The 15134-nt window shown below is 46.5% G+C and overlaps 1 protein-coding gene across 1 annotated transcript in view; it reads right to left on the bottom strand.

The window, feature by feature from the left end:
• The window catches only part of CSMD2 (CUB and Sushi multiple domains 2), a gene marked incomplete at both ends in the record, with an annotated part of 666422 nt that overhangs the window by 46418 nt on the left and 604870 nt on the right, over positions 1 to 15134 (bottom strand). Inside the window, 5 exon segments of the mRNA XM_082863599.1 lie at positions 6027 to 6207; positions 6209 to 6272; positions 7816 to 7993; positions 9674 to 9868; positions 10907 to 11092. Coding sequence (XP_082719725.1) covers positions 6027 to 6207; positions 6209 to 6272; positions 7816 to 7993; positions 9674 to 9868; positions 10907 to 11092 — 804 coding nt within the window.

Below are 15134 nucleotides of genomic sequence, written 5' to 3'. Positions count from 1 at the left end.
TTGCTGCAAAATTCTGCTTCCCTGAAATCAGCATGTGGACATTCCCTTTTCTTTGAAGGCATGTCCACTGCTTGGACAACACGAGAGAAGTCATTCTTGGACTTCCACAGGGTGTTAGGTTCACAGCGTCGTTCTCTGTCCCTCCCGCCTCGTTTCCTCTCCCTTATCCCCTGGCTCCCCAACTCCACTCTTCTTCGCCAGATACACTGGTGACTACCCCTCATGTCATGCAGACCCAGCCTAGTTCCTGGGCCAATCTGGATGGAGCCAGAGTCAATACTAACCATGCCTGTGTGGAGGGACTGGTCACTCTGACAGACCAGTGGGAACCAGAGCTCTTAGTGGGGGCACAACCCTTCCCCCACTCCTTCCACGTGAAGGGAGTTCAATTCATGTAATTCCTGGCCTTTCTCTCTGCTCTCTTCCTTACTCTGCCCCGGGTAACGTGGAGCGGCCCATCGTGCAATTTGGGAAGAATAAAGGCTCAGCCCTGCCTTTCTCCTCTTGGGACCCGGCGGCCTCTGGGCAGCGCTGCTCTGCCCCACTCCTCCAGAGACAGGCTCTCCGCAGCAATGGAGCGATGCCTGCCCCAGTGCAGCGCTGCCTCTGACTGTGTGTGAATCCACCCCGTTCTGGGGTTTATTGAGCAGATTCCACTTGGCTCTCACATTAAGCTATGGGTTCCAACTTAGTCTTTATCAGGAATAAAAGTGATACTTTGTCTTCCATCTATGACTCTGTTTCCTTTTGCAATTTGTTCAACCCTGGGCAGGGAAGGAAGAGTGTTCTGGTGCTTGTAGGGCCCAGGCTTTCACCGCTTCCTCCCAGTAGTGGAGTTCACTCCACCCAGTGGTGCTGGTCTCTTCGAGTTTTCTTGAACCAGCAAGTTCCTGCCCCAGAGCCTATGTACTTGCTTCCCTCTTGGCTGGAACATCCCTTGGTTCCTGCACTCATATCCTCCGGTGCCTCCTCAGATGTCACTAGCAGAGAGGCCTTCCCTTACGACCAGATAAACAACCTCCCCAGTACTGCCCAGCCCCCTAGCCCTGCCCTGCTTTTCTCCATAGCAGTTGGCACACTCTGCATGTACATCTTCATGTGTTCATTGCCTGTCTCCCTCTACCTGAATGGAAGCTCCCTGGGACAGGGACTCTGTTTCGCTCCTTGCTGTATCTTTCGGGTGTGTATCAGTGCCTGACACACAGGAAGAGCTTGATAAATATTTGCTGAGTGAATGAACAAATGAGTGAGCCATGAATGGATGGATGTCTGACTTCTGCTCTGCTCCCTCATCCCTAGTTCTGCTGAGTGCCTGCCTGGTACCTAGTCTCTTTGGGTTGAACTCCCACTTGATGGCTTTGAGGCCTCTCCCTTGGTTCTGGATTTTTAGCTGTGAGCGGTTGAGGAGCCATGAGGAATGCTTTCTTATCCCAACACTTGGATTTATGAGGACCCCACCCCAGACCCAAATGGTATGGACGGAGGTCGGGGAACAAGGCCAAGTAGGACCCGCTTTTGGCTGTGGCCACGTCTGCTGTCTTTCTGGGCCCGTTCTCTTATGTAAATCCCAACAGTAGCATCCCTGACTCTAGCAGAGAGAGCTGGGCAGAGGCGTGCTGTTATAATGGACTACAGGTGTTCAAGACTGCCCGGTGTGGCGGGACGAGAATGCACTAGGAGGCCAGCAGCCCAGGGTCTATAGTTCAGCTCTGTCTTTTCCTTCCTTTGGACAACTCACTCTACACCTCAGCTCCTATATCTGTAAAGTAAGGTTTTCAATATGCATTAACAGGGTTGCTTTAAAAACAGATGCATACATTTGCTCTTCATTAAATGTTTACCGCGCACTAAGTGCGAGACACTCTGCTACATACTGCTGATATGCAAGGAGCTCAGGGGGCTCACTTCTCAGCCTAGTAGGAGAGCAGGCAGGGATGCAGGCCGTCACAACACCACGGCTGGTGCCGAGACAGGCCGGTGCCCTGGAGGGGCACCTATCCTCTGCTAGGGAGGGAGTGGTTAAGGAGGGTCCACAGAGGGCATAGCGTACCCTATGAGCTGGGTCTCAAGGCTGAGCAGGACTTTGCCAGGTTAGTGAAGTGGTGGGGGAATGGAGGTAAGCTTCATAGGGTCTGTGAATCCCCTGAAATTATTTGCAAAATATTGGGTGTTTGCGATCAGCTTGGGAGAGGATCCATTTTCTCACCAGACTCACAAAGGGTCATGACCCCAAAGGCTAAAATAACCACTTGTATAGAGTGAGAGAAGAGGGCTGAGGAGTAAAACCTTTGGGAGGAGTACCAGCTTCTGAGCTGCAGATTGACCGAAATGCCCGCAAAGGACACGGAGGTGGTCAGCAAAGCAGTAAATCAAGCTCACAGGAGGTGGGAGTGTCACAGACCCATGGGGAGAGTTCAAGACTCGTCAGATGGCCCAGAGGGCTCTGTTTCTCTGGAGAGCCCTGACGAATACAGGCGCGAAGGGAGAAGGAGAACACACCACTGGGAAGGAAAAGAGGAGTTCTGCTGGACTGGGGCTTAACTGGACGTCGACCACATGCACCACTGGACCCAGATTTCCTGGGGGCCGAGACTACGGCACATTCAATTCATCTTTATCCACAATACCTAACACAGCACCTGGCACAAAGTAGGTACTAAGGAAAGGTTTCTTGAATTCGGTCTTACAGGCTGAGGGAAATTAATAGAAATGGAAGGTCCACAGTTCAGAGGAGAGAAGTAAAAACAGACTAAGCTTACTAGGAAGGCAGAAGGGAAGGAGGTCCAGAGACCCATGGAGGGATTAGCCTTGGGCCTCCTTCTAGATGGGAGGGAAGTGACAAGGACAGACGTGCGAGCCAGGGAAGCAGGAAGTGGAAGGGGTTATTACCTGATGGCTTTTATTTTCTTTGCACAGTAGAAAGTGAGATTATATGATTAGCTAATAATTATTGGGGTCTATATGCATTATTTCATTTAATCCTGACAACCCCCTGAGGTAGGCACCATCGTTATCCTCATAGGAAAAGAGAGTTTCAGAGGAGTCTGGGGACTTGTTCAAGAGGCACAGTTTCTAAGTGGCTTGTCTGAGTTCTAAACCTAGCTTCTCTGCTTTCAGGACATCTTCACTATTTGCTATTTGCTGACAAACAGAATACGGGTGTTCAGAAAGGAGGTGAAATTGTGAATCAGCTGTGAAATTGTGCAGAATGGACAAGGGAGCTGATTGAGGAAATGTAGATGGGCGGCTGGAAAGTTCTGAGAGTCTGGTTGATATCGTAAACCTTGAGTACATAGGTGATGGCAGCTAACACAGTACCTGCCACAGAGCAATCACTTGTTCTATTACTCTTGCCGTCCTACTCCAGATACTTCCTAAAACTCTGTGCTCCAGGAGAGAATGGAGCTTGGTACAAGAGATCCTGGATTCTGTGATGTGACAGGGCGGTGGCATCACTGCCACCACCACACTATCATCACAACAGCAACAGCAGCTTCTGACCGTTTCACATTATTGATTAATCCTCGCAATAGTCTCTGGGGTACCTGCTTTCCATAGATGAGGAAAGAGACCTAGTGAGATAAGCTAACTTGCCTAAAGCCACATGCTACGTAGTGGTAGATCTGGAACTTGAACCCAGGCAATCTAGGTCCAGGGTCCAAGTGTCCAAATGCTTTACTAGACTGCCTTTCAGTAAGGACCAGGTGCAAAATTAAGTATCTTAGGTTCGGCAGACATCCTCCATTTTTTCAGACTCCAACATTCCCTATTATTGGTAACCCAAATCTTTTCACACATATTCTGTGTCAATTTCTTAAAGGCATTTGAATTTGCATTTCCTGGATTAAACCAAACATGTTTTGTTTAGACACATCTAGAAGGCTGACTGAATATAGATAGGTCTTCCTTTCTGTAAACCTTCCTTTCTGTAAAGCATTTCTTAATACTTAAGAAACTATCAAGACTAGTTTTCATGCATTGCTTGTTAAGGCTCATTATTTCATTGTTCCATCTCATATATGAAAAACCAAATGAAAAAGAATTAAAAACAAAAACCTGCCTTACAAAAATTAAGAACAAAACCTGCACTCTATATAAAGGTTCACTTTATGGAACTTTAGAAAGTGAAAATTTTTCCAAATTACTTCCAGGCAACTGAGAATAAACAGTGGCCATCTAAATTCCCAAAATGCAGACTAACAAGAAGAAGAAATAAAACTGTAGAAAGTCCAGGCCTGCAGCATAACTAGAAGACAGACAATGCTGTAAACTTTTAAGTTACGTGTAAGTAGAAAAATAAACACTAAACCCAGAGAGAACTATTTCTCATGCTTCTGTCGCAAGCCTTTGTAGAGAGCAAGGCTGTATGGAGAGGAGAGGAGAGGAGGAGAGCAGGGGAATATTGATTTAAAGTCACTGCTAGAAAGAGAAAGTCTATCTTAAATGTGAACATATTGAAAAAGGATCCTGGTATGTCAATGCACTGATTACAGGAAAGGGACATACAAGTTAACAACCTTTCCTAAATTTCAAATGAAAAAAGAAAAAAAGCAAAGCAAAAAAAGCAAAGAGAACACATCATACAGAGAAAGAAAGAAATATGTGTATTATATTTTACACATAATTAAACATGACAGAATTAAAACCAAACATATACGTTATAACAATATATGTGAATGAATTTGACTAACCTATTAAAAGAAAAAGATCTTCAAATTGGCTCAGAAGGCAAGGCCCAACTCTATGATGTATATAACAGACACATCTAATTTAAGTGATTCAGAAAGTCTAAAATAAAGGGTGGTTAAAGGTATACCAGGCAAATGGGCAAAGGATGAGAGTAGCGGGCATAAGCCTAATAGTATTAGACACAGTACAATTCAAACTAGAAAATACTAAAAGTGATAATGAAGATATTTTTAAAGGCTAAAACCATAATTTGCAATGTAGATATAATAGTTATGAATATCTATGTACCAAATAAAGCAATTACTGTTACATAACAGAAACTACGGGAAATGTAAGAAAAAATAGAAGAATACTAATAAAAGAAAACTTTGAAACACAAATTTCAGAACAAAACAGGTCAGGTGGACAAAAATAGAAGTGAGCATACAGAAGACATAAACAACAAAATCAATAAGGCACGTCTTACGATTATACATAGAACTTAACACACTAATACACTTTCTTCTCAAATGCACACGGAACATTCATAACAACTGATCAAATATTAGGCCACAAAGGAAGCTTCAGTAAATTCCATGAAGTAGAAATATTATATACAGTGCAATCAATTAGAAATGAATATCAATGTAAAAATCCAAAAGGTCGGGGCTTCCCCGGCGGCGCAGTGGTTGAGAGTCCGCCTGCCGATGCAGGGGACACGGGTTCGTACCCCGGTCCGGGAAGATCCCACATGCCGTGGAGAGGCTGGGCCCGTGAGCCATGGCCGCTGAGCCTGCGCATCTGGAGCCTGTGCTCCGCAACGGGAGAGGCCACAGCAGTGAGGGGCCCGCGTACCGCAAAAAAAATAAAATAAAATAAATAAAAAATCCAAAAGGTCTTTCCATCTGGAAATAAAAACCACACACTCTTTTATTAAAAAAAACTTCTAGGCAAAAGGGGGAATTAATATCAAAATTACAGAATTTCTGAGAAATAATAAAACCCTAATTTTTATAATCTGTGGGGTATGATTAGAGCAGTGATCAGAAGAAATTTTATAGCTTTAAACACTTACATCCATAATAATCAATAAAAACGAAAGACTGAAAATAAATGAACTAAATTCCTAATTCAAAAGCAAGAAAATGAACAAAGAAGTTAATCACAAGGAAGAAAATAATAAAGGTGAAAGCAATAGTTAATGATGCAGAAAACTGAAAACAACAGATGTAATTATTGTCTTTGAAAAACATTAACAAAACATACAAAAACCTCTAGCTAACCTAATCAAGACAACACAAGAGAAAGTCCACGTTGCACCTGAGCCCGTGACTAGGGAGAGTGGGTACCATACTTACGCACACAGAAAGGGGTCTTGCCTGACCAGTGATGATCCTGCTGGCAGATGCGCACAGACATGCCGATCAGGCGGAAGCCGGCGTTGCACTGGTACACCACGCTGCCCCGGTAGTTGTAGTTCTCCCCATTGATTTGCCCGTTGACGATGGGCTCAGGGGTCCCGCAGTGTCCAGCTTTGGTGGGATGTGGGAAAAGAGAGTAAATTGAAGAGGAGCTTATAGAAAATAAGGTGGGACTTGGTCAAATGAGGGGAGGGGGAGACATGGACAGTGGGGAAAAGGACCACCCATCGTTTTTCCCACCTCCCCCTGACTGCAGCATCCAGGACTGACTTCAGGAATCCTAGACGTGATAGAAGTGGTGTTGAAGACTTGGCAACCCCAAATCCCAAGGTTGCATTCCAAATGGCTACCCATCTCTGAGCTTTAGTTTCTGTGTCTGTACATGGGTAAGAAACGATCACTGTTACTGCCCTGCCTCTGGGAACGTCCCACTCTTTTTCTCATCAGCCAGCATTTCCAGAGCATCGACTGCATGGAGGGCACCGTGGTCTCATTAAGGCAGTCAAAGCCTAGCTGTGAATGAGCTTATTTACAAAACAGAAACAGACTTACAGACTGACAGAACTGACTTATGGTTACCAGCGGGAACGGGGAATGGGGTGAGGGTGGGGGGATAGTTAGGGAGTTTGGGATTGATGTGTACACACTGCTATATTCTAAATGGATAACCAACAAGGACCTACTGTATAGCACAGGGAACTCTGCTCAATATTACATAACAACCTAAATGGGAAAAGAATTTGAAAAGGAATTAAAAAAATCTGGTCGTGTTGAAAATAACCATGTAAGACCAGGTGGCTCAGCTAAATTCATCCTTCTTTCTTGAGTGGCAAGGAACACAGATAATATAAACCTAGGTGAGTTATTTTTTTTAAATGGGGTTTAGGTAGAGTGAATTTCTCGTGTTTCCACTAGCATTTTTGGGCTCTGTTTGGAAATAACTCATGACTGTGTCTCTAACAGAGGCCTGAGACAGGGGGAGGGCAGTACTGTACACTCTGGAACAGACCGTCCAGTCTATGCTGTTGGGTCTGTGTAGCTGGGACCCTCCTTTGGAGTTGAGGGGTCCAAGAAAGGTGTGAGAGAAGAGAGAACTTTAGTATCTAATGTTTAGGCAGGGACTGGATTAACCATGGGGGAAATGATAACTCTGTCCTCTGTAAGCCAGGTTGCTTTTTATGCTTTTGTCATACACTGACATATTTTTGTCATAAAACAAGCTAATGACAAAAATATTTATTTATTATATAATATAGTACATATAATATTGTATTTTTGTATACATATGTGTGTAAAATTTGCTGATACATATTGGGTTTGTCAAAAGTTCCTCTGGGTTTTCCCCTAAGATCTTATGGAAAAACCAATAATATAAATGGTATTTTAGGTGTGCTGCAGGAATGTGTCTCTGTAAAGTGTCCCTGGAGGCGGAGACTGGGGCTTCACCCATCATACAAGGGCCAATAAGAAGGGGGTGTCTTTTTGATCAGAATGAGAGCCCCTCAAAGGTTTGTCTCCTCAGACTTGAAGTTCTTCTCATTCGTTTGGGCGCTCCAAGGGAAGCTTGTTCAGGGTTTTGCTTATGGTAGATGCCAATAGCTGTTTGGATTAAGCATTTTATGACAGTAGGTAAAACAGTTCAGTTCAAAGATTGGAATGCAGCTTTGGAAAGATCTAACCTGTCCTGAGGAGGGGAAAAGGGACAGGAGAGGTCCAGGGAGGTCACTTACCGAGGCAGCGGACTTCGGAGCCACTCCAGAGCCCGTTGGCCATGCACTCTCGCACCCTGGAGCCCACCAGCGTGTACCCGGAGTTGCAGGAGAAGATGGCCGTCGCTCCGTAGACGGACAGGGTTCCGATGCGGTGCCCATTGGGCGGGATGGGGAGCTCTCCACAGGAGATGACTATAAAGACCACAAAATGCTCAGGAAGCCAGCCCTGAGAGACGGGACACGTGCTGCTTCTGATTAGCAAGAATAATGACAAAAATCAGATCTGTTTAACCTACTCTAATGGGACTCTTGACCAGAATACGGGTCGCCACCGTGACTGCTGTGCTGTTACGCTGGGCCCGTGATTCTTAACTGGAGGTGTCGCCAGAAGCACCCGAGGAGCTTTAAAAATGTCCAGGCTGCACTCTGGACCCACGATTCACAATCTCTGGAGATATGGCCCAAGCGTGTGTATTAAAGAAAACCAAAACTCCTCAGAGGTTTTGGATATGCACCCTTGTTAGGAACCACGGCACCAGAGAGATAGCGACTCTGTGGTGTGCCCCTCGGCGTCCAGGGCAGACACTGCCAGGCACTCCCCTTGTGCTCTCTGCTGAGCCCAGCAGCAGCCCTACACTCGTTCTCCACACAGCACTGCGGACGGCGCCTGGCTGCACTGAGACGTGAGCGCCTTCATTGTAAGGAAGCTATGCCACGCTCGTGACTCCTACTCTGTCACATACATGGTTCCACTTCGGAATCTGGACTTGGATGAACAAAGGTAACAGTGTCTTGGGTCATAGGTGTTGGGAAGATACCACTCCTCCTACCCAGTCTCAAATGTCCCCTGTGCCCTGATAAGTGATCTCCTTCTGTCCCTTCACAAACACTTACTTCCTCTATCACATCTTTACTGATTCAGTAAATAGCATCAGAATATCCCTACTGGTGGATGCTGTGCTGACCCACTCAGACCCCCTTTTAGGACTGAAGGACTTCTTCCCCCAGCTGCTGGCAAACAACCCCTTGCTGCGAGCCCTCTTCAGACTGCCTTGGTTAAAGAGTCCTCCCACCTAAGGTCATGCTCTCTTCCCGGGGCAGCCTGCACCCAGTGTTTGGTCAGTGTGGAAGTATAAAGGCCTCCTGCCCTAACTTGTGACAATTCTGAAGGGCCACCAAGATTCAGAGCTCTTTGCAGGGTCAGCTGAGGCCTTCTCTGATACTGCATCAGAGATCACCTTCTCCATCTTCCCAGCCCCACCTCTTCTCCTCCTCTTGCCTCCCCTCCATCTCCCCTCCCCTTCCCTTCCCCAGGTGGTGATCCCAAGGGCATTCCCGAACAAACCTCCATCTCAGAGGTGCTTCCCAGGGACCCTGACCTTTGAAACTATCTTAAAGAACCAAAGAAAAACAACTTACAATGGAGGACAGGCAGGCACACATAGGTGGCCTGGTCCCTTGCACTATATTCATTCCCCCTATCCACACTCCCATTATAGGTCTTATCACACTTTGTTATCCTTTCTTCTTTGTCTGCCTCTCCAGTACACTCTCAGCTCCTTGTAGGCAGGAACCACAACCTTTTCTCCTCATACCTCCACAATACCTGGTATGAATGTGGAGTAAATGAATTAGTGGATGCTCACCTGGACAGAGGCAGCTTTTTAATAAGATGACAAGATGCTGAGAAGTGCTTCCTTAAAGGAATAGGCCTCTCCCAGCTCCTGGTTCTAGGCGAGTGATCAGAAGGGGGTTCACTGCAGTCCCTGGCTATACTCCTCTTCTCCCCCACCCCCACTTCAGCCCAGGTATGAGACGGCTCAGGCTGTAGGCACTGTGCCAAACTGGCCCACCCTGCCCTCCTCGGCTTACTCTGGCAGGTGGGCATAGAGTTGCCGAGGCTCCACTTGCCATTGGCCTGACAGCGGATGACCCTCTGGCCAGTGTAGTAGTAGCCAGGGTCACAGATGAGCATCAGCTGGGCCTGGAACTGGTACTGCGTCTCAAAGATGAGCCTCCATCGGCCGTGTTCCACACTGATGCTGCTGACGTCGGGACAGGTCACAGCTGGGGAGGTAAAAAGCAGAGAGGATTAATAAATTAATTATGGAAGACGCTGACAACCCAGAGCTGGGGACTGGGAGACCGTAACGCAGTAATGATGAATCCAAGAGCCGTTCGTCCCCAGGCAGGTGTGGTCAATGAGTGAAGTGAGCCGGGTGGGGAATCAGCAAGCTGGGGTGGGCAGATCTGCCAAATTAAAAAAGAAAGGGAGGGCTTCCCTGGTGGCGCAGTGGTTGAGAGTCCGCCTGCCGATGCAGGGGACATGGGTTCGTGCCCCAGTCCGCAAAGATCCCACATGCCGCGGAGCGGCTGAGCCCGTGAGCCATAGCCGCTGAGCCTGCGTGTCCGGAGCCTGTGCTCCGCAACGGGAGAGGCCGCAGCAGTGAGAGGCCCGCGTACAGCCAAATAAAGAAAAAAAAAAAAAGAAAGGGAGGTGGCACTAAGTCAGTGTTGACTGTGGATGTGAGACTGCAAATTCCAGTTGGTCAGATCTGCCTTTTTCAAGAGAAGCTAGAAATACGAATTTTTATGTAAAATTTTCTGATTTTAAAATGTTGGGAAGAAATTCAAAAATTTTTAATAAAGCACTGCATAGGCCAAAGAACCAAAGCAAAACAAAAACAAAAACATAAAACCTTGTATCTTCAGACTAGATATAGCCCATTAGGCTGCCAGTGTGTGACTTTGGCCTTAAAACCGAAGTATATCTCTGTTATTTTGGAGTTCCGTGATCAAAGGACATTCATGCCAACTTTCTGAGAGTTTTTCCATCTAAAAGGAAGTGGGCCAGTCATTCCTACATCCTGTGATGGTTTACGGAAACCTCTCAGGGAGCAATGGTCTATCAGTGCTTTGAAGCAGTTTCAAATGGGAACCCAGGTTGGTAGATGGCAGTACCCACTTGTCTCAGTTCTCTGAATCCCCAGCTTCCATGGGCATGTCTTTTCCCATCACTGGATTTTTAGCTCGCTCCTTGCAGGAATCTTTTCAGCTGCTTATCCAGCCCTTTGACACACCCCCCTCCCCTACCCAAGGACTCACGGACACACTGTGCGGGGACATTGTGGTTGCTCCATAGGCCTGTCTCCAGACATTCTGCTGTGGCCTCGGCACCTGCCTGGAGGTGATAGCCTTCGCTGCAGCTGTACACAGCCTTGGTCCCCACCGTGTACTCTTTGCCAAACACCATTCCATTCTTGGGGGCCTCAGGAAGCCCACAGGAAAGAGCTAGTGGAGGAAAAAAATGTCATGAGCATGTCTTCTTCAAGGATGGTGTTCTGAGAACATATTTTTATCTTTCCTCTCCCTTGAGGCCCTAATAAAATGACAGTAAAGACTAATAAGAGGGAAAAGCCTCATAACAGAAAAGAAAATGGGAAGATCAATAGAGGAGATGAAAAAAAAAAGCTTTGGAAGATGAAATGCACATAGAAGTGTGTTGATGGATTAAATGGAGTTGAGAAGCTGCAGCACAAAATATACAGGAGGGAGCTATGGAGTGAGACCAGTTCTCCATCCCTTCCCACAAACACAGTGTAGAGACATTCAGGTGGCCATTCTCCAAACTAAACAGAGAGGGTTTTCTTACCCACTGAAGGAAAAAAAAGAAAAAAAAAAAGGAAAGAACTCCCTTGAGAGAATTAGGGATGCTATGGTAGAAGTAGGCATCCTGGAATAAAGCTCTTTTAATCCTTAAATATAAAGGCTCTCAGCCTAAAGCCTGCCCCTCTGTCTGCTTATCTCTGCCATATACTCAACTCAACTTCTTATTCATGGGAGAGACCTAGTGGGCAATGACAGCTGCATATAATAACAGCAGAGGTAACGCACATCTGTTACCTGGAAAAATCAACCTAGCCTTTACTTTGAAATATGAACAATTAAAGATCACTATACAAATGAAAAACACCAGCAGCATGAAAGTGATAAACAAAGATAAGATTAAAAACAGAAAGAAAAGTCTCCTTAAGGAAACAGAACTAACTCAGGTAACAGAAAGCATATAACTTTAAACTTCTCATCTTGAGAAAGTCAAGGTGACGTATAATAAAATGAGAAGAGATGGCTTTGAAAAGAGAACAACAAAAAGTGAACAAGGAAGGGCTCTGTTAAGTTAAAAACAGGATCACCAAAATACGCATTAAATAGAAGGGGTGGAAATTGTAGACAAAGATATGGCTGCCTGCCGTTTCAGCAAACAAAGGATATTGCAGCCATCTCAGCCCTACAGCCACCCCCAACGGTGAGCGCTAAGGGAGCTCAGGATGGAGACCATAGGCTGCCCCCTCAGCCATAGCAGCAGCCCTCAACAGTGCATCCTGAGGGGATTCAGGAATGGAAAGAACAGGATGCTGGCCCTAGATAGCTAAGGTGCATTTCAAAGGAATGATTTCAAGGAGCCCTGACTCTGGCATCTTGTACAGAGAAAAGCGCTAAACTCATTAACCTGAGAGGTTTGGTTTTCTTTAATTAACAGTAATCTTTTGCTGTCCTGACCACCTGGTTTTTGTTGCAAAAACTCCTATACATCCTGGCTCTTCCCTTGCCACTTCGGAGCAGTCCCTCAGAGCTATCTGAGAGGCTGTCTTCTGGGCTTAAGTCTGTTGAATAAAAACACAATTTTCAACTTTTAGGCTGTGAATTAAAATTCATATTTTATGCAAGACAAGAAAAACTTAAACAAAAAATTTTCTGCCTAGTGTGCATGGTGTATCTGCCTTATGTCTCGACAAAACCTCCCCCATTGTCAGACATACCTGCTCCACCATAAAGAGCTACATTCTCCTACCATCAACAAGGCAACCCCTTAAAAGATAACATTCCTCTTGATCTTGTAAGGGGCCACGATGACATTTAGGTCTGGTTTGTGTAAGCTGTCAATAATACGTCATTTAACGTAGAGCCTTCTGCTCCAAAAAACTTATATAACTCTGACATCTAACGGGTGGAACAGTTCTCAGAGCTTTCTGAGATGCTGTTTCTGGGTTATAATGCTCTCATTTGGCTCGAATAAAATTTTCCACTTCTTGCATTGATTGACTATCAACTTTTGTCGACAAGGTTGTGCATCTTTTTTCAGTCGACAGTTTCGGTGACTGACGAAGGGACCTAGAGCAGACTTCTCTCCTTCACCTGAACTCTACAAGGGTCTGGAATCTGCACCAGCAGAGGCCTCTGGCGCCCATCTGCCTCCTCGGAGAATCCAGACAAATTCGGGTGAATCTCTCCTGGTTCTTGGAGCTCCTGATTATTGGTTGAAGATCCTGAGTTTTATTTGGTGGTGTCTAACAGGTACCTGCCTCCGCATTTGAAAGATACTAAGAGAGCCCAGTTGAAAGACACTGGGATTTGCTCAGTCGAAAGATACTGAGCGGTCTGGGCTGAGTGGTCAGGGAGGAGGCTGGGCTGAGTGGTCAGGGAGGAGGCTGACCTGACGTTTTCCCTCAAATCAGCTGCCTATGCGAGAACGTGTTGGGATAAAAGTGCAACATGAGAGCTTTTAGCTCCGAAGAAGGGACATCTCCTCCTGGCCGAGAAGGGCTTTCTCAGGCAACTGAGAAACCTGCGGGAGTGGTGGAGGCAAGTCCTCACACTGCGCACTGGTCCCACGGGGATGCAACAGGGAAGAGCCAATTTTGACTGCATGCTGGATCTGTTTCTTTGACTTTAGCCTCTGCTTTTCGTTACTTTCTTTCTTTTTCTTTCTTTCTTTTTTTTTTTTTTTTTTTTTTTTGCGGTACGCGGGCCTCTCACTGTTGTGGCCTCTCCCGTTGCGGAGCACAGGCTCTGGACGCGCAGGCTCAGCGGCCATGGCTCACGGGCCCAGCCGCTCCGCGGCATGTGGGATCTTCCCGGACCAGGGCACGAACCCATGTCCCCTGCATCGGCAGGCGGACTCTCAGTCACTGCGCCACCAGCGAAGCCCTGCTTTCGTTCTTATAATCATACATCATGGCCTCTCCCAGGGAACCCTGCCCACCTGTGAATGGCTGCAAGAAAGAAGAAATTAACACTTCCCCTCCCCAAGGTTGGCCATTCCAGGAGATGTTTTGCAAGACTGATGGCCCTTCTTACTTTACTTCCTCCCCGCCTCTCCCCCTCTATTCTGCCTTTTTACTTTACTTCCCTCTCTCATTCTATAAAAGAAATTGACATCCAGACTCTGATAAGATGGCTTTTTGGGGACCCTAGTTCTCCATCTTCTCGGTCTGCTGCCTTTCCGAATAAAGTCGTATTCCTTGCCTCAGCCCCTCGTCTCCCGATTTATTGGCCAGTTGTGCGGTGAGCAGAGTGAGCTTGGACTCGGTAACAAATCTGGCTGAGCCAGCTGGGAACCTTGCTGCTCGTGGCTAGCAGGTCCCCGTTGGGGAATATCGGGGTGAGGCCCTAGCAGCTGCCAGGATCATTTGTCCTGAGGATCTTCCCTTCAAAGTTCCCTGAAGCAGCACCGGCTACCCCAGCACTGGGCAGTTGAAGCAAGGAACCGACAAACTTCTACGAGTCGACGGACTCGATTTTGGAGGGTAAGTCGCTCTGGCGTGCACACAGGGAACACATTCCCCCCTCTGTTTGGGCTTTTCCTTTATGGGACAAGCCAATTTGGTTGGGGTACCCTGGTGGAGAGGGGAATTGTTGTTGGACTCGACCTGATTTTGGGAACTGGTCCGTTGGGAACTAGTTCGTTGGTTTTGGTCTTGGTTTTGTTTTGGTTTTGTGTGCACTGATGCTAGAATTTGTTTGTGCCTTTTGTGTTGTAATTTGCGTCTTTTGTGTTTTGGTGTTATCAAACTTATAAAAATGGGAAATACTCCATCAATCCCGAGAGAGAGCCCTTTGAGGAGTATATTAGATAAATGGGCAAAACATAGCCGTGAGCCTATGACTAAGAAAGACATGATATACTCTTGTAACAGGGTGTGGACCCAATATATGTTAGGATCAGAAGAACGATGGCCCCTAAATGGCTCACTCAGTTATACGATCTCGCAGTTAGAAGTGTTTTGCAAAAGAGCAGGGAAAAGAGATGAGATTCCGTATGTAGAAGCATTTATGTTATTGGATCAGGAGGAAAAGGAGTCCGAGGGCTGCCACTTTATGGTGCAGCGATCTGAAAGAAAACCTAAGAAGGAACGTATTCTACAGGGGGAAGAGGGAAAAAATTAGAGTGGGGACATGTTATTTCAAAACGTAACCCCCCCTCCAGCCTATCCAGCTCCCCCAGTGGCTGAGCAGCCTTCACCAGCAGGTGTTCCACCTGCAGCCCCCCTGC

This window comes from Leucopleurus acutus (genome assembly GCF_964270905.1).
Source record: "Leucopleurus acutus genome assembly, chromosome: 2".
Taxonomy (NCBI): Eukaryota; Metazoa; Chordata; class Mammalia; order Artiodactyla; family Delphinidae; genus Leucopleurus; species Leucopleurus acutus.
Note: the sequence above shows the minus strand (reverse complement) of the source record. Positions and strands in the feature narration are given on the sequence as shown.